This window comes from Phalangium opilio, unplaced genomic scaffold (assembly GCF_054372755.1).
Source record: "Phalangium opilio isolate 3A_F unplaced genomic scaffold, DU_Popi_V2 ptg000009l_1, whole genome shotgun sequence".
Lineage (NCBI taxonomy): Eukaryota > Metazoa > Arthropoda > Arachnida > Opiliones > Phalangiidae > Phalangium > Phalangium opilio.
This window is the reverse complement of record NW_028324146.1, coordinates 15,371,123-15,389,119: the sequence shown is the minus strand read 5'-3', so window position 1 is coordinate 15,389,119 and position 17,997 is coordinate 15,371,123. Positions and strand designations below refer to the sequence as shown.

Sequence of the window (17,997 nt, the reverse complement as noted above, 5' to 3'; positions counted from 1 at the left end):
TCTCCAAATTTTTGAGGAAGAAGGATGTCAGGCATATGGGCCTAAATGCCTTTGCCACGAGATAGGAGACCTTTCCGGGCTTGGGAATAAAGATGACCGTAGAGCGCTTCCAGTCACGAGGTATGTGACCGAGAGCAATGCACAGTCTATAGATCTTGCATAGCGGAGAGACGATGTGATCTAAACCCTCCTGCAAAAGCCGAGGGAAGACCACATCGGGTCCCGGAGACTTTTAGGGTTCACAACAGTAGAAAACCCACCGAAGCCTAGGAATCGTAACAACCTGCCTGGCTACAAGCCAGTCCTCCCTCTATGCCCTGTGCGGAGCAGGGAAGAGAGAGTCAGGTTTTCTTGGTTTGTTTAAAGTAGAGTCAGATAATGGACCCCCAGCATTTGCTTGAGAGTCTCAGCCCCCGACTTAGTGTACACACCCTCTCACAACTTAATAGTATCAAGTCGAAGTGTATTATCATGCGCGAGAATCTTCATGACCTGTTAACGTTGGTAGGTTCGAGACTCTTCTGGGATTTCGAAATTTATGAAATAAAATAAATTTTTGTTAAGCTACCCAGATCCATCTGTTCGCATTTCTGCACATTATTTATGAATTTGAATAAATTCCAGGTCCCGAAAATGGGCGGGGAGAGGGCGTGGAAAAGGCGCCCGGCTAGCTATAATATAGCCTATAATGGGGAAAAAAGAGGGAACGAGCTAAAAAGAGAGTAGTAAATGTTCCATATAAATAAATGACTTTTTCATGCATCAATAGATGGTGTGAAAAAGTAAAAATGCTGTCTAAAATGAATCTTAAAGGTAAAACTTTAAGGTGATAAAATCAGTATCAGTCTGTCTGTTGCAAAAACCTTTATTCGAGCTCCGTTATTCTTACCAGGCAATAGGTTTCGTATCAGACCGTTAAAGTCGTTGCTAAATTGCTGTTCTACTTTAATATTTCTTAAGTAAATACTCGCTCCTTACAATACTAAATGATGATTTGGACCAATTTAAAGTATCCAGATTTAATATTAGAGCTATAAAGCAATTTAAAAATAAGTAAATTTATATTCCAATGTGTTGAGTAATGAAATAATAAATTTGGCTCCTCTTCCCTTGCTCTAGCCTCACGATTTCCTATCCAATCTATGGTTTATGTATCGACAAAAAGATGGTGATTTTTGTTTTGACATAAAATGAACAACATCGTATCATAGATTCTATAAAGCGATCGACCTTCATTTTAATGCCGACTCATTAGATATCTTCTCTCTAGTACCTACTAAGGTATTTTACTATGCATCACAAACGTACCTTTAAAGGTAATACCAAAAGTGGATGAGAGTAATACGTAATGCCTTTCTTTAAAGGTACTCTAAGCTACTTCTAAAAAATATTTTAACTTCTAAAAAAAGGTATTTTTACTTCTAAAAAAATATATTTTTGATTAGTACAAAGTATTTTGTGGTACCGAATTGGAACCTTTTAAACCCCAACATAGGCCAGAATTATACCTTCAAATTTGTGAAGGTACTCCTTATTACCGAGGCGGGTACCTGTTAACACTAGAAAAGATCCGAAAATGTAGTTTTAAATCTGTGAGAGGTATTTTGTGCTACCGAATTACGTAATATTTAAAACCCCAAAAGGGTCCGAATTATACTTTTAATTTCTGAAAGGTACTCCTTATTACCGAAGTGGGTGCCTGTTTATTCGCAAAAAGGTTGGAAAATATATTTTTAAAGTTATTTTGTGCAACCGAGCGCAGTGCACGCACCGTGAAAAGCAGTTTTTGCAAACAAGACGGTAGAACCACAGATTCCACAGACATCATTAATTTGGTTTAGACACCTTCACAACTGCTACTTTAGCATGCAGACTAGCTCACATTCTCACGAACCATCGCCGCGCCCCAGTGGTCTAGGATAAATCTCCGTATGACATCATGTTTGGGGGCCGCACAATTCATCCACACAAACTCTCGTCCGCTCAGGAAACTCTAATGGTTCCAACCTGTGCGCCGAATACGAGGAAATTCCAGCTGGATGACCCAGTTTTTGCCAGAAATTTCGGCAAAGGCCCGAGATGGTTCCCAGGCACAATCGCCGCCCATCAGGGCCAAATGATGTATTGCATCGATGTTCCAAGGGGCAGCATCACCAGACACCAGAATCTGATCCGACTATCTCGAAAGATTCCAGTACAGACTGACGGCGAAACAGCCTCTCCCAACGCTCAAGCTTTCTTGGGAACACCTTTGTCCTTGGTACCACCATATCCAACTGCCAGCAGCGGGACGGAACCAATAGTACAACAAGTACCAATCCCACAACAAGAGAGACAGTCCTCAGCAGAAGCTCCATCCATAGCGAAAGAAGTCGAGACACCTAGCAAGACCTCCAATCTTCCTATCCGGAACAGACGAGCTCCTACACGTCTAAACCTTTAAAACGTCATTGCCTAAATTGCCTAAATTTAGCAAGCAAATGATAACCTGACTCTGAGACAATCAAATGTTGATTCCTTAGAGTAGTACAAATTCAGAATAGTTGAAGCCATTTTAAAATAATAACTTTACAATTTGTTTAACAACATTAATACATTAATTGCACAACCACAGTCCCATTTAAAAATGTAAAACTAAATTCTTAGATGCCATCATTAGTATTATTTTGAACTTTTGAATTCTCGTGCTTAACTTACTATGAACCTCGAACTTAAAATATAACGGGAGAGTATTGTCATATCCACATGTAAACTATATTCCATATAAGAAATAGATGGCGCTAATCTCAATAATAACAGGCTCGAGCCCACCTCCTGACGGGAAACACGCTCGCTTTCTCCCCGGCTCTGGACGGAAACGTAGCTGCTCTGGTAGCTGCGTTACTCGCATCCCGAATCATGTACTATACCAACCTTTATTAAATGTAGAATACATCTTAAGTGTATAATTATCCCGACTAATTATTTACCCCGGATTTGAACACTATACCTTATATTTCCAAATCATTTAATACCAGCACTGTGAGAGAACTGATTGAATAGGTTCATGAGTACTAGAAATGCTGTGGAGGTAACTTAAGTTCCTTCAAAACATGTTTTGCTTTAAGACAGTGTACATATTATAGCAATAATTGTGTAGCCATTTTCTCCACGTATCTAGGCTGATTTTTGTGGGAAAAGGCTAGACTAATCATTATGCATGACGAATTTTATTTCTCTGCACTTTGCCTTTTGCCCACGCCTAGGAACTTGTGTTGCTGCCAATCTTTAAAATAACAAAAGGACTAAAGAATTATTAGGCTTGACGAGGTATTTAATCCCGGCCCACAAAACCCTTTTAGAAATAAGAAATTAACAAGGGAAATATGGGCGCTTAATAATGTCTTTTGACTGTATGTATTCCTATTTCACTAAGATCTCGTAAATAGGGTTGCGAAAACAAGGTTTTTAATGACTTTGACAGTAACGAAGGAACCATTAACCCCTCTGTTGCATTTTATTAAAGGAAAAAGTTCAGCTATCATAGCATTATACTAAATAGAACCGCCCATTTCTAAATATAAATGTCAAAAATATTTAAAATAAGTTAACGATCTCTTATTACAAAATAATTAGCATTAAATTGATTCTAAAAAATGAGGTTACTGCGTCGTCATTGATTTAGTGGCGTATGCTAAATCGAACCTCATACCCCGAAGGGTATTGGTTGAATTCTCACAGGCTAAGATAGGTAAGGGTAAGATAGCCCACTCGATCACTCGCGTAAGAGGCACAATGTTATGTTACCTGAACTTTTCTTTAAAACATTAAAACAAAAACAAAACAAAGTAAATGGAAATAAACAGGGCCAAGGGTCCAATACAAATCAGAATAACAGTGAACAAAGAAATAGCAATCCTATTCCTACAGTACAAGCGTCATCAGTAAACTTAAACAATACGGGGACTAAAGTTCTTCTACAGACCGCAAAAACAGCAGTGTTAAACACTTCAAACAAATCGCAAAGGAAAAGTGCCAGGTGTTTGTTAGACCAAGGAAGTCAGGGAACCTTCATAAAAGAAGAAATTTCCCGAAAGTTAGATTTCCCCATAATAGGAACCGAAAAAATAAAATTCAATACTTTCTTAAACGAAGAATCCAAAACACTAGAATGCCGAACCTGGACGAAAGAAAGTAATTGCTTGTGACCTTTGGGCGCTAAAGGTAAGTTTATTGTGTTGAACCCAACCGTAGACTGAATAAAGAGCAGCATTGCCCTGATCCTGAAGGTGTTGACGGGATTGGCCCCATGCGATACATAGGATATCGTCGGCAAAGGATTGAATATCAGTGTTCAGCGGATAAGCCATATGAAAATAGTGTCTCTGTTGTTAGTAGACCTAGAAAAAAGGGTCAAAGATTATCTCGCTTATCAATTGCGTTTACGCCCCCCGATAAGAGATGACGTCATAGAAAACATAGAGCACTGGCGCCAGTTGGAAACTAGACATTGTATAGATGAGTCGCTTTAATAAAGATCTGAGTCAAACCTTATTTGTTTCGTATACTGACAAATCATACTTACAAACATGGTGTCAGAAGTCAAATAATCAACCGTAGATATGTCCTCCCCCGTACTACGCTCCAATGGATTCGCGAATCATGTGCCGTCGCCAAGGCCGATGGTATGTACCGGTGATTTAGCGGATAACTTCTCCTGCTTTAAAGAAGCATACGGAGACTATGCTATTGCTACGGGCCTCACGGAAAATCTTCAGCCATTCAAGTGGCTACGCTGCGGTCCTTTTTGGGAGAGGACTGTCGGCGAGTACTACGACACCTCGAGTTATCATTAACCGATGCCAGCACGACGGTTGGGATTTTAACAGCATTGGAAGCTCACTTTGCACCGAACAAGAACCCCCGTTATCAGCGGCATTTATTTCGAATGGCGTTCCAGCAACCAATATTATATTCACCTACGGGCTTTAGTCAAGACCTGTCAGTATGGCGCTCTAGAAGATAAACTGCTGTGTGATCAACTCATCCTGGGTAGTAACGATAAGAAAACCAGAGCAGCCCTATATCAAGCACCGAACCTTACACCGTTGTCGGACGTACTGCAGGTATTGCGGGTGGCCGCCGCCTCTAATGCACAACTAACCCAGATTGACACGGAAGTTCCAACGCTTACGTCCGAGGCCATAAATTATACTAGTTCCCGAGGAGCCGCATCGACGCGGCGAAAGTCTCAGCAGCCGTGGCGACGCCGCGCATCTTCATTACCGCCACAATACCAGCGTGCAAGACAAAGGTCTTCATTTCCAAGTACCTCGAGTTACACTAACTGCGGGTATCACCGTCGTCATCAACCCGGTGAATCTTGCCCAGCATATGGACAACGTTGCAACAACTGCAATCGCTTGAATCACTTCGCGGCAGTTTGGAGGAGCAAACCTGAAGCTCACCACCAGTCCGTGAATTTTACAACAGAGACGCCATATTTTTATCAAGTCGACAACTTCCAACCACCATTTTCAACCCAGGACCAGCCGCTACATTCCTCAGATACATTAGGGCAACACTATCCACGATGGCTCTATCCACTATCGGGTGATCAACAGTCGGCCCAACAAGGTGCAAATTTCGTTCAAGATATTACACGTAATCAGATATACGAATCAACAGAGGACCTATTCCAGCTAGACGAACATCCGATGTGTCACAAAGCAGCACGTAAAAAACTCTTTTGCACCCTATACGTTCACGAGTCATCCGTGAGTGGACAAAGTACCCTATAAAATGTCAACTTGATACAGGAGCGACGTGCAACGTTATGAGCATTACCGACTTACAAAAGATTCGACGACCGTTGCCAATGTTTCCTCGCCAATCCTTAACCACTCTCACGATGTACGATGGCTCACTTATCAGCGTTCTGGGAGAGTACACTTTGTTATGTACAGCCGGCTCAGTTGTAAAGCCCCTTACGTTCAAGATCATATCCGAACAGGGTCAATATAAGCCTCCCCTTTTATTGGCATCTACGTGCGTGGACATGGACCTCATACAAGTCAACGATGTATGTTACAGTCTTGACGTTGTCTCCAACCAACAGGCACTTGCTTCTGCCGCTACTTCCGCAAAAACGATCCTGGACGCTTTCCCTGACGTATTCGAAGGATTGGGTGAACTGCCAGGCGCTTATGAGATAGAAATGGACCAAGCCGTTAAGCCTGTCCAGCATGCGCCCCGTAGGGTTTCGGTGGCGTTGTTGCAACCCTTAAGAGTTAAGCTGTACGACTTAGAAGAACGAGGCATAATAACGAAGGTTACGACACCTACTGATTGGATAAGTAGTCTGGTTATTGTCCATAAGAAGAACAAAGCCCCATTGCAAGACTTCACCAATACAGCCTGTCGGCTGAGTTGCCAACAACCGAACAATATACGCATTTGCATCGATCCGAAAGACTTCAACAAAGGAACTAAACGACCAAAATTTCCGATGCCAACCCTCGATGATATCTTACCACGGTTAGCGGATGTAAAAATCTTTACAGTGTTGGACGCCAAAGACGGGTTTCACCAAGTCCGGTTAACGGAGAAAAGCTCCTTTTTAACAAAGTTCTGGACAACGTTTGGAAGATACCGGTACTTAAGAATGCCCTTTGGAATTTCCTCCGCACCAGAGGAATTTCAACGTAAAATGGTTGAGCTGCTAGGAGGTCTGAAAGGTGTATTCGATATACTTGATGACATCTTAGTTGTGGGCTGTGGCGCAACTTTGGACGAAGCGATAAAAGATCACAATCAAAATCTAAAAGCGACACAACAACGAGCTAGAGAGGGTCGCCTGAAACTAAACAGAAGTAAAATTCGATTGGCTCTTCAAGAGGTGACTTATATGGGACATACAATTTCGGCACAAGGCATTAAACCAGACCCGATGAAAGTAAATTACTTAAACCGCTATCTGCCGGCAATTTCCATAATCAAGGAGCCACTCAGGGCCCTACTTGCAAAGAAAGCAGAGTACATCTGGCACGACAGGAAGGCAGAAGCGTTCCAGATATTGAAAATCTTACTGACCGAGGCTCCGGTACTAGCATATTACGACCAACGTAAGGAAATCACAATCCAGTGTGATGCCTCTGAGGCGGGCTTGGGAGCAGTTTTACTTCAGGACGGGCGACCTGTTGCGTATGCGTCTCTAGCATTAACCATCAGCGATTGAAAAGGAGTGCTTGGCCATCGTATTTGGATGTGTCCGGTTGGATCATTACATCGGCTGCTCCCAGAAAATCAAGATAGAGAGAGACTGACCACAAGCCACTGATACCGATTTTTAACAAACCTATGCGCATTGCACCGAAACGTCTTCAAAGAATGTTGTTGAAACTTCAATCCTATACGCTAGAAGTCCAATACAAACAAGGGACGACCCTCCACATCGCAGATATGCTTAGTCGAGCGTTCTTACCACATAGGGGACCAGCTCAATTGCCACATAAAGATATCTATCAGATTCAAGAAGGCGTCTGTGAGGTAATAGCGGCAGTAGACCCAATACGTTATCTAGCGGTAAGCTCGGCGACACGAGATCTAGTACGAAAGGCGACAGAAGAAGACGATTCTTTGGTAAAGTTGCTCTTACGGATTTTGGAAGGTTGGCCGATGGCAAAGCTTAACTTAGAGCCGAATTTACGGCAATACTGGCAATCGAGAGACAACTTAACTGTTGTTCAAGGGCTCATCCTAAAAGGACAACGCATGTTGATTCATGCCTCAATTCGACAGACTATCATGGAACGCCTCCATTATAGTCATGCGGGTCACCAAGCCACTATCCGTAAAGCCAAAGATATGGTCTACTGGCCGGGTATGGAGAGAGACATCACAAAATATGTGAATCAATGTAGCTCTTGTCAAGCGTTTTTAACTAAGCAATATCGCTTACCCCTGCAACCATTAGAAGTGCCGACCTTGCCATGGCAAATAGTCGCACAGGACGTATTTACGCTACACAATGTCAATTATCTGGTTACTACAGCAGTCTGGTACTACAGCAATTATTGGGAAGTGGATAAGCTCTCTAACACGACGTCGACAACCATTATAAATCACACGAAAACCCATTTTGCCAGACATGGGATTCCTCAAGTCCTAATCAAAGACAATGGTACTAACTTCGTCAGTCAAGAATACGCCGAGTTCTCAAAGAATTGGGGATTTTTACATATCACGACGTCACCATACCACAGCCAAGCCAACGGCAAGGCTGAATCGGCAGTCAAAATAGTAAAGAATATACTGAAGAAGGTGGACTACGCAAAACAAGACGTCATGCTTGCCATTCTCGACTGGAGAAATACACCACAAAAAGACGGCATCACGCCAGCAGAAAAATTGTTTTTAAGGCAAACAAAATAGTTGCTACCTACGAACTTAGAAAAATTAGAACCAAAAGAAGTGCCTGATGTTCCGAAATTGATTTGCCAGCGGCAGGAAAACATGAAACGTTGGTACGATCGGGGAACTAAAGAGCTAGCCCCTCTTATCGAAGGACAACAAGTTAAAATCAACCCACGTAAGCGACACACTCCGTGGATGAATGGCACCTGTGAAAAACTAGTAGGCCCAAGGTCGTACTTAGTAAGAACTGAGCATGGAAATATCCTACGAAGAAATCGACAAGACTTAAGAGAGATTCCTGGGATAAGGACTGTCATTCAGACCAAAAATTACCGACCACTGGAGACAAGATTAAGTAGGCCGGAAGTGTCAGCCTATCCATGGGTGCCGACATTTAACGGTCAAGCATCGTATCTCAACCACGTCAGACAAAGAAGCCTTAGCAACACAAACAGTGAAATCAGGACGACGCTGGCACTTGCAGCCCAATCAAATAGTAGTCGGAGTTGTCAGACACATCAGAGAACACGACCGACCAATGTTCCCAGGTAATCATTGAGTCCAAATGGCGGTAGAGAAAGAGAGGTACAGAGTCAAATCCAGAATGAAGCAGCTCGGGATGAAACTGACCAGCCCATCCATCCAAATAGACTGACATTACGGGCAAACCCTGCAGTAACTTCGATAGGAGTGCGATGTTTACGTGCACCAGAAAGACTTTACAAACCTGACAGATACGAGGCTCAATGACAAGGGTCGAACTTATTACGTCAAGATTAATTTTTGTAGTGTTTGAGTTTTTTTGTTTATTAGAATGTGACATTTAGTTAATCGTTAATCATTAATCCATTTAAGTTTTAAGAGTAGCAATGTTAAATTATATTCTGTTTATAAATCTAAATAATGTGACATTTAGTTAATCATTAATCCATTTAAGTTCAAAAGAGCCACAATGTTAAATAATATTTTGTATAGAAATCTAACTAAAAGGGGAAGATGTTGGTAGTAGACCTAATAGACAAAAGGGTCAAAGATTATCTCGCTTATCAATTGCGTATACGCCCCCCGATAAGAGATGACGTCATAGAAAACAGAGCACTGGCGCCAGTTGGAAACTAGACACTGTATAGATAAGTCGCTTTAATAAAGATCTGAGTTAAAACTTCATTTGTTTCGAATACTGACAAATCATACTTACAAACACTTTTTGTTAACAAAGTTAGAGTGGCACGCTCCATATCTCAGGCCACGTTTGTCACATGGCAGGCAACTTTAATTAAATCTCGTTCTAAATTTCCTTCGACATGGAGCGTGCCACGAGAGTTTTGTTAACGAAAAGGCAGGGCGTTATGCGATTGGTCGGAGGTCCTAATTTAAAATTATCTTTCAAATCTAAAACTACACGTGTTTCACTATGCTGATTGGTCTTATTCTACAGGGCCGGTAGGCCCTTGTAGATATGACTTGATACCGTTTTGTAACGTTAAAGTAATATTCACCCGCTTTTGCTAATTTCCTATGGAGATTAACATGGGTTTTTCGTGATTTTTCCCCACCGATAACTTAAAAACTGCAGCGAAGATACTTTTCAGAAGTATCTTAAATTAACAATTAAGTATTCAGGGTGTGCTATCAGCCAGTTTGATCAAAACAATTAAGTCTAACTATGTTAATTTTAGTTAATTACAGAAGTAAGGCTTTGACCATCGTGATTGGACATAATAATTAGCTAGATCTCTTGGAAAACTCAGTGTTATTACGTATCTGTAGTGTGGTGGTTATCACGTCCGCTTCTCACGCGGAAGGTCCCAGGTTCAAGCCCTGGTAGATACATGTTTTGACCATCGTGATTGGGCGCTTGAATTAGCTATAGTCTGTCAAACGAAAGAAGAGCCCTGAGAAATTTGTCCAAATTGGTGTCGCCACCATCGACCCTATAGTACTTTATCAACTTGTTTTGTTTTGTCAATAGTCGTCTGTAATATAGTCTGCTATAAACAGATAGGCTTAATCGCAATAGAACCAACATATTTTGCAATATATATTTAATATGTTTATGTTTCATGGTTTTTTACGATCATCGAGTAAACAAGAGGTATTTCATAAATAATTAAATAAATATAATATATATTAATTATTTTAATCGTCGTTAATTTACCTTAGTTAAATCGTTTTAATAAACTTTACTCCTAAAATCATTTTAAACAAAGTTATTGTTGACGTTTGAATTCAAGCTTATGCCTCTTTAACAATTTTTGAAAATTTAGGGTATAAAAGGCAATTGCCTGAACTTTTGGTGGAAACCCTGCTATTGGGAGGCTAGACGTTTCTCGTACCCTAGCCGATTGCCGCGTACTTCCTAATCCTAACGATAAGAGTAGATGCCAAAAATTGCTTTCTGCCTCGCTTTCTAAACCTCTTCTAATCCTTTTTTCTCTTCTTCTTTACGCTCGGACTGGCGTGTTGCCCACGTCACACCCATATTCAAAGGTAAAGGTAGCAAAAGCGATGCCATCAATTACAGACCCATGAGCTTAACGTCGACGGTTTGCAAGGTCCTTGAAAAGTGTATCCGTACTAGTGTTCGTACGGGGACCTCGACCCCGACCCCGAAAACCGGGGATCCCCGACTTTTTCCCCCGACCCCGACCCCGGTACCTAACATGTAAAATGTAGTCGGGGTTTTTTTCGGGGCTAGATTTTGGTTAGGTTATTTTTAGCAAATTATTTTTTGTTCTGCACCAAAAACAATCATCTCATTCGTCTCAAATAAGTGCTCCGCTTCTCCTTTATGAAAAAAAGGGCAAGCGGGTAACTAACAACCAACAAAATACAGTAAAAACAGTCACCAAAATTCCAAAGTTCACCATCCTCCCTCTCGTCGATCGGCGGCCCTCCACCGTCTTTTGTAATGGCAGTGGTCTTCCGTGGGAATCGTAGCTGCGTAGCTCGGAAAGTCGGAATTTATTGGGCTTTTTTACAGTTTCTTGCCAACTAGCGAAGAGTCACTACCTAAGTGCGATACGAAAATAAAGCTTCTTTCGAAACACCCAGAAATTTTACGATTTTTTTTTATCATTTTTCCAAAACTTTCCAGCATGCGATGTCTTACCCCGACCCCGATTAAATTTTTACCCCTTACGAACACTATTCTGACGCAAGTATGCCTCAATCCCAACTAATATTTTATTTCTATTTGTGTGTTAAGCGTCTTTCTTAGTTTAGTATGTATATAGGAACCCCAACCTCGAAAAAAAAATCCCGCTAGGCTTCCAACCAGAGAATGTTATTTTGTAGGCGGTTTTTTAAATTATGGATTGCTTTGATATACTATGGATGTTTCATTTGAAGTATAGTTTTGGTAAAGTGAACTTTATTTTTCACATTGGTCTACAAGAAATGCATAAATATGTGCTTTTTTGGTCGTTTTCTGTGAAATTTACACAATTCCAATGGTACCACAAATCGCATTCTTCACATTGCACCATGTTAATTTTCGTTGATACGGTAGGGCATTTTCCTCACTTCCATTCCGCTTTCTTACTTTTCAATACTTCACGTATTGCAAGCCAGGCATCAGGCGAAACGAATTCTTTGACGAACTCTACCGTTGTGTCTTTATGTTAATTACGTCGTCGTCAACATTTTCTGGGATCATCTCTGTCTTCTTCGTCTATTTGATTGATAGTTTCTTCAAAATTTTCTTTATTCACGAAGAACTCGAGGAACGCCTGAATTTTTTTCTTTTTTTCCTTTCCGACAGATCTTGATAACTTAGAAATAGGTTTTGAACGGCAAGTCACATCTGCAGCAAGAATGTTCAGATTCAGAATTTTTGCTGGTGTTGGCTTCGCTGTTAGGTTGTGACAAATAAAAAACAAGTGAGGCCTTTTCATTTAAATCAGGTTTCGCGTATCGTATATTGTTTGTATTTCTTTTCTTCACTGTTGAAAAGAACCGTGTTTGTTTCTCTGCCAACTTATTATGGGGGACATTCTGTATTTTATTACGTTCTTCTTCAGAACTGTCTGCCATTTGTTTACCCGCTTGGTTATCTTTTTTGGTTTTGGCAGTTTGAATTTCTAAGAGTGACTTAGATGACCTGGTCTGTTTGGTGACTACGTCTAAAATATCACTGTTTTCACATTTTTTAATGACACCAATCAATGACATGACTTCTGAAATAAGAGCTTCTTTTTTCAACTCTAGATTTTCTTTTCCACTAGATTCTGCCAAAATCTTCATCAGGAAAGTTTTGTCTGTAGGAACGCTTATTTCATCAATGTCTTCAGATGGACCTTTTTCATTGTTCACATAATTTGACCCTTTTTCTGAGACTGCATTTCCGTAACTATAAACTTTAGGAGTGGAGTCTTTATCTTCAATGGTGTTTTGATTAAGGTACCGAATACATAGGTGAATGTGCTTACATATCACTGTGTGTATTAATCGATCCGGACAAGAACACGTAAATTGGTGAATACACGTGTTGCACGCAACACATATGGAGTTGCATTTTTCACATATTTCTTGCTGCTTAGTAACTATGTTTACTTCAGATCGTCATTAGCGCCCGTTTCAAGGTGGCTTCGCTCGCGATGGACCAAAACCATTGTGAGGTTGGTTCGACGAGAGACAAAGGCAAATCCATTGAGTGTTTGTGTCTTTTGAAGTTCGCCGTGGACTTCCACGTTATTTTCCCCTTTTCAATCTTTATAAGGCGTTGTACTGTTTGGTCACGGTCATAATTAAATAATGTGGAAAGGCACTTGTCAACTCGTTTGTTCTGCTTGCCTTCCAAGTAATTATGCTTTAGAACTTTGTCTAAAGCTTCCAAGAACATATTTGTGTTGATCTCGCTTCCTTTGCGATAGCAAGCAGCCCATTCCTCTTTACAAGAAACCCATTCGTTATAGAAATATTTTCCAAACTCAACGGTTTTTTCGTTTTCTTCCTTTTCCGAGAGACAATTTTTAAGCATGAGCTCAATTTTTTCCGGATGCAATTCGTCCATAAGTATGGCTATTCCTTTAAATAAGTAAGAAGCCACTTCCTTGTCCCCAATTATAGATATTTTTTGCGAATGTCATGATACACGTGCCATTTGCAAAGCAACTTTTTTGGTTCCCCTCCATTTACTTTCTTCCAACTTGAAAAATACTGAGGAGCCTTGTCAGACATGATGACTTTAGGTACAATTATCCCAGCAGATTTTCTTATTTCTTCGAAAAATATGCTTAGGACTTCTCCATCCTCTCTATTTGAAATCAACCAGGCCACTGGTATACCTTCACGAAACTCATCAACAACAAGAACTGTCACCAATTTAAAACTATAAACGTTTGTGCCGTGAGTTGCATCAAAACATATAATGTTTTTCCCAAACTCTCGCAGCATACTTCTTTGCAACTGAGTCATTATTCCTAGGGCAAAATCTGGGGGCTTTAAATCCACGTAGTGGGTGTCTGCTGGTATGAAGTTCTTATCGTCGTGTTGTTTCTTATAGATTAAAATGGTGCCATCATCCTTTTCCAAATACTCTTGAACGTAAGCCTCAACGCTTAAATGATCCTCGGTGTGGCGCTCTGTAATATTTAGACCGTAAGCTTTGCCGATGTTATTGATATCCTTCGGAAGAGTTAAATGTCCTTCATATTACATCGAAAATCGTCCAAAATTCTTTTCTTTGAAACTCCATTAGTAAGTTTTCCCGCTATCATTTCCCTCGCAGGTTTTGGGATTTGGATTTGGCAAAGCTGAAGTTCGTGGCCGTAATGATTACTGCAAACCTCCGCGTTTACTTTCATAACGCGAATAGCAGCTGTGCAGTGTCCATTTATTTTGCAAGTGCCCATGGATTTCTGTGAAATTATCCTTAAAATCTGAACCTAATTTGAATTTGAAAATCATTCGGAAGTATTTCCGGAATTAGTAGAAAAATTGATAAAAAGTCACTTGATTTTCTACTTCACCATCCCCAATAGGCGAACAAATACAAAATAAGCTTTTAGCATTTTAATTTTTCAGGGTGGAAGAACACTTATTTAGTACAGGCAAAGGCAGGGCGTTGCGCGCAATATAATAATAATAGTATGAATTCCACCATTACGATAAAAATTTATTATTTTTATTAAAAAAATAGACCACTGTTATTTTCAAAATTCCCCGTTACACTTGTCTCTAAGGTGAAGGCCTAAAACATCAACTTCTTACAGGGTTTTACGGTCAACTAACAATATTTCCAGATATATATTCCGCACTTCAAGGATGCCGCTTTAACAGTGCAGATACTACATACCAACGGGTTGGGAACCTCTCCCCCCTCAGGAGGGGTTTCCCCAAGAATGTAGCATTCTCCAGACAGAAGCAATAGAAGCCGACATTTTGGGAATGCGGAAAAAATGGTACCGGAAACAGACGCGATAAAATGCGGAAAGATTACGTAACACTTCCTTTTTAGCTCCATCCACAATTGCATCGTCATGAGTGACTTATAATTTAACGCCCAGACCGAACCGCTTTACTTAGGAAGTAGAATTTTCGCAGAGACGTTATTCTTAACTAGAAGATGATCACTAAGTAATATTTTTGTAATCCGCTGCCGCCATCTTGAAAAATGGAGCCTATCCCTAACCTAGTCGCTATTTACGATAATCGCGTAGTATATTAAGTATATGATTGTAACTAATCTTAACAATTAGTAAACTTTGACCTTTACCAAAACTCGGAACGTTACATTTTTGCTGAAGGTTCATTCCATTAAAAGCCAAGGCCTATATCGTAAATTTACAAAATCTATTTGGTTGCAAAGGCTTAATGGAGTAGAAATAAATCACGACATTAAAAATCACTTATCTAAAAATCAGAGCGCGAAATTCCTAGACAGAGTTCTAATGTACTAGGCCTAACCTCAAATGTTAGCTTTTCAAAATTAAGTTTTAACACTACTTATCGCGAAGAGTTTTGATATTTATGAGACACTTCATTTAATTTTTTTAGTTGTAAGGTAGAAAATTTACTGGCGTCTCAACGTGTCGACTTTAAAGGGGCTGGGCGGAGCTGTTGGGGTGAAAGGGGGGTCAAACTGTTGGTTAGCATATTGCTTACCCGCCCACCGCGACGGTGGCGCCATTCCTTATGGCCAAAGAGCTGGGTGTTTTCCCCCTGAACTAAGGGCTGTCCCCCCCCCAACAGCGCCGGTTAGCCCCTTTAAGATTTACTTTAAAGAATGTACACATCGCTAAGACTAATCTTATATAATTAGTCCAATTAATATCCGTTATAAATAAAAGCTAGTGTTGCATAATAATTAGTTTACTACAGATTTAACACCTGATTTATTAATTCATGGTAAAGCAGGTGAGGCGAAACTCCATTAATTAATTGTAGACGACTGCAAGAACACAAAAGAATATTTGAAACTACATTTCTATAAGATACCCATGTTAAAATTCGAAAAACGAAAAAGAAAGAGAAAAATGTAGGTATTTTACAATTGTTAGTGTGAAACATTTAAGGCACCCCTATTTTTTTTAATGTCCAATTTACATTTCATGATAAGAAAAGAACATTAATATTTTTAATTTATTTGAAACTCCGGTACAATTAAAAACGTTTTTTTCCTTAATAAGTTTTTAATATTCGTCAAAACTGTTGTTTTATTTTCTGGAGCTGCAAAAAATATACCAAAAATTAACCCCTTTTCACCAAAATGGCGGCAAACTTCACAGAGGAAAGGCTCCTGATTGGCTAAGTGAGGGTCTGACGCTTAGTAGGGGAGATTACCACCCCTTTTCCCACTTCCTATATAAATATATATAGAAATTGGGAAAAGGGGTGATATATATATATATATATATATTTACCGTAGCATTCTCTTAGCTTTGGGAGATTTTGGCGGTGATTGGCCTTTCTTAGCTGGACTTTTCCTTTTCCCTCCACCTGAAACGTCAATTTAAAATAATTAAGATTAAGATACAAATTAAGGTTGTAAATCCATCGACTGATTTACCTCCTGAAGCATGAGAATTCATGGACACTTCGTCTCTTACAAGGCTCAACCCAGTTTTCTTCTTCACAGTTGTTTTCCGTTTAGCCGGAGCTTTCTTGGCAGCGTGAATAGCAGCCAACGCCTTGATTTTCTTGCTATCTGGAGATTTGGGTGTAGGTATTTTTCGAGATGCTTTAGGGCTTCCCGTACAAAAATTTACGGCTGCATTTTGCTGTTATTTAGATTTTTTAGAATCTGCAATATATTGCAAATAAACTGGAATATTCTGGAAAAATACTGGAATAAACCTGAAAAAGGTTCAACTTCAGACAAAATTAAGATGCATTCCAGAGAGTAATGCAGAACATTTTAGACGTTTTGCAGAAGAAATATCTTCCGTTGGAAAACTCAGTACAGCAGTATACAAAATTTAGCTACTCTAGAGTCATAGGATAGCTACCTTACAGCTAGAAAACAGAAGGGAAATAGTAACTCCCGTAAGAAATCAGGATGTTTGTAGGCTCATTACAGGTACTGTACCTTCCAGATATATTGTATGCATGTTACAGTCAGAAATTGCTAAGTTTGTAGGATAATGGCAGGCGGGTTTCGGATACTTTTTAGGATAATTGCAGGCGCGTTTCATATACTTTGTAGGAAAATTGCAGGCGCGTTTCAGATACTTTTTTGGATCATTGCAGGCGCGTTTATGATACTTTATTGGATAATTGCAGGTGTGTTTCAGATACTTTGCAGGATCATTGTAGGTGCGTTTCATATTCTTTGTAGGATAATTGCAGGCGCGTTTCAGATACTTTGTAGGATCATTGCAGGCGCGTTTCAGATACTTTGCAGGGTCATTGCAGCTGCGTTTCAGATACTTTGTAGGATAATTGCAGCCGCGTTTCAAATACTTTTAAGGACCATTACAGGCGCGTTTCAGATACTTTAATTTGTACGATAATTGCAGGTGCTTTTCAGATACTTTGCAGGGTCATTGCAGCTGCGTTTCAGATACTTTGTAGGATAATTGCAGCCGCGTTTCAAATACTTTGCAGGATCATTGCAGCCGCGTTTCAGATACTTTTAAGGACCATTACAGGCGCGTTTCAGATACTTTAATTTGTACGATAATTGCAGGTGCTTTTCAGATACTTTTTAGGATAATTGCAGGCGCGTTTCAGATACTTTGTAGGATAATTGCAGGCGCGTTTCAGATACTTTGTAGGATAATTACAGGCGCGTTTCAGATACTTTTTAGGATAATTGCAGGTGCGTTTCAGATACTTTTTAGGATAATTGCAGGCGCTTGTCATATACTTTGTAGGATAATTACAGGCGCGTTTCAGATACTTTTCAGGATAATTTCAGGAGCGTTTCATATACTTTGTAGGAAAATTGCAGGCGTGTTTCATATACTTTGTAGGAAAATTGCAGGTGTGTTTCAGGAACTTTTCAGGATCATTGCAGTCGCGTTTCAGGTACTTTTTAGGATAATTGCAGGCGCTTTTCATATACTTTGCAGGCAAATTGCAGTCGCGTTTCAGACACTTTTCAGGATCATTGCAGGTGCATTTCAGACACTCTGTAGAATAATTGCAAGTGCGTTTCAG

The 17,997-nt window shown here is 40.1% G+C and overlaps 1 protein-coding gene and 1 non-coding gene across 2 annotated transcripts; one reads left to right on the top strand and one right to left on the bottom strand.

The window, feature by feature from the left end:
- The first annotated feature begins 10,154 nt into the window (after nucleotides 1-10,154).
- On the top strand, nucleotides 10,155-10,227 carry TRNAE-CUC (transfer RNA glutamic acid (anticodon CUC)). Its single transcript has one exon. It is a non-coding gene; the product is annotated as a tRNA-Glu (tRNA).
- Nucleotides 10,228-12,949: 2,722 nt separating this feature from the next.
- Nucleotides 12,950-14,249, bottom strand: LOC149716490 (uncharacterized). Its single transcript, XM_089844874.1, has 3 exons — nucleotides 14,054-14,249; nucleotides 13,534-14,000; nucleotides 12,950-13,447 (listed from the first exon to the last, which is right to left on the bottom strand). The coding sequence occupies exons 1-3, from the start codon at nucleotides 14,247-14,249 to the stop codon at nucleotides 12,950-12,952; spliced, it is 1,161 nt and encodes a 386-aa protein (XP_089701000.1).
- Nucleotides 14,250-17,997: the final 3,748 nt, after the last annotated feature.

What these genes read in the sequence shown, in the direction of transcription:
- LOC149716490 (XM_089844874.1), bottom strand. Translation starts at nt 14,249, where the DNA reads ATGGGCACTTGCAAAATAAATGGACACTGCACAGCTGCTATTCGCGTT. An exon ending in AATTTTGGACGATTTTCGAT is followed by an intron (nt 14,001 to 14,053) that starts GTAATATGAAGG and finishes ACATCGGCAAAG; the next exon opens with CTTACGGTCTAAATATTACA. An exon ending in ATTTTTCAAGTTGGAAGAAA is followed by an intron (nt 13,448 to 13,533) that starts GTAAATGGAGGG and finishes ATTGGGGACAAG; the next exon opens with GAAGTGGCTTCTTACTTATT.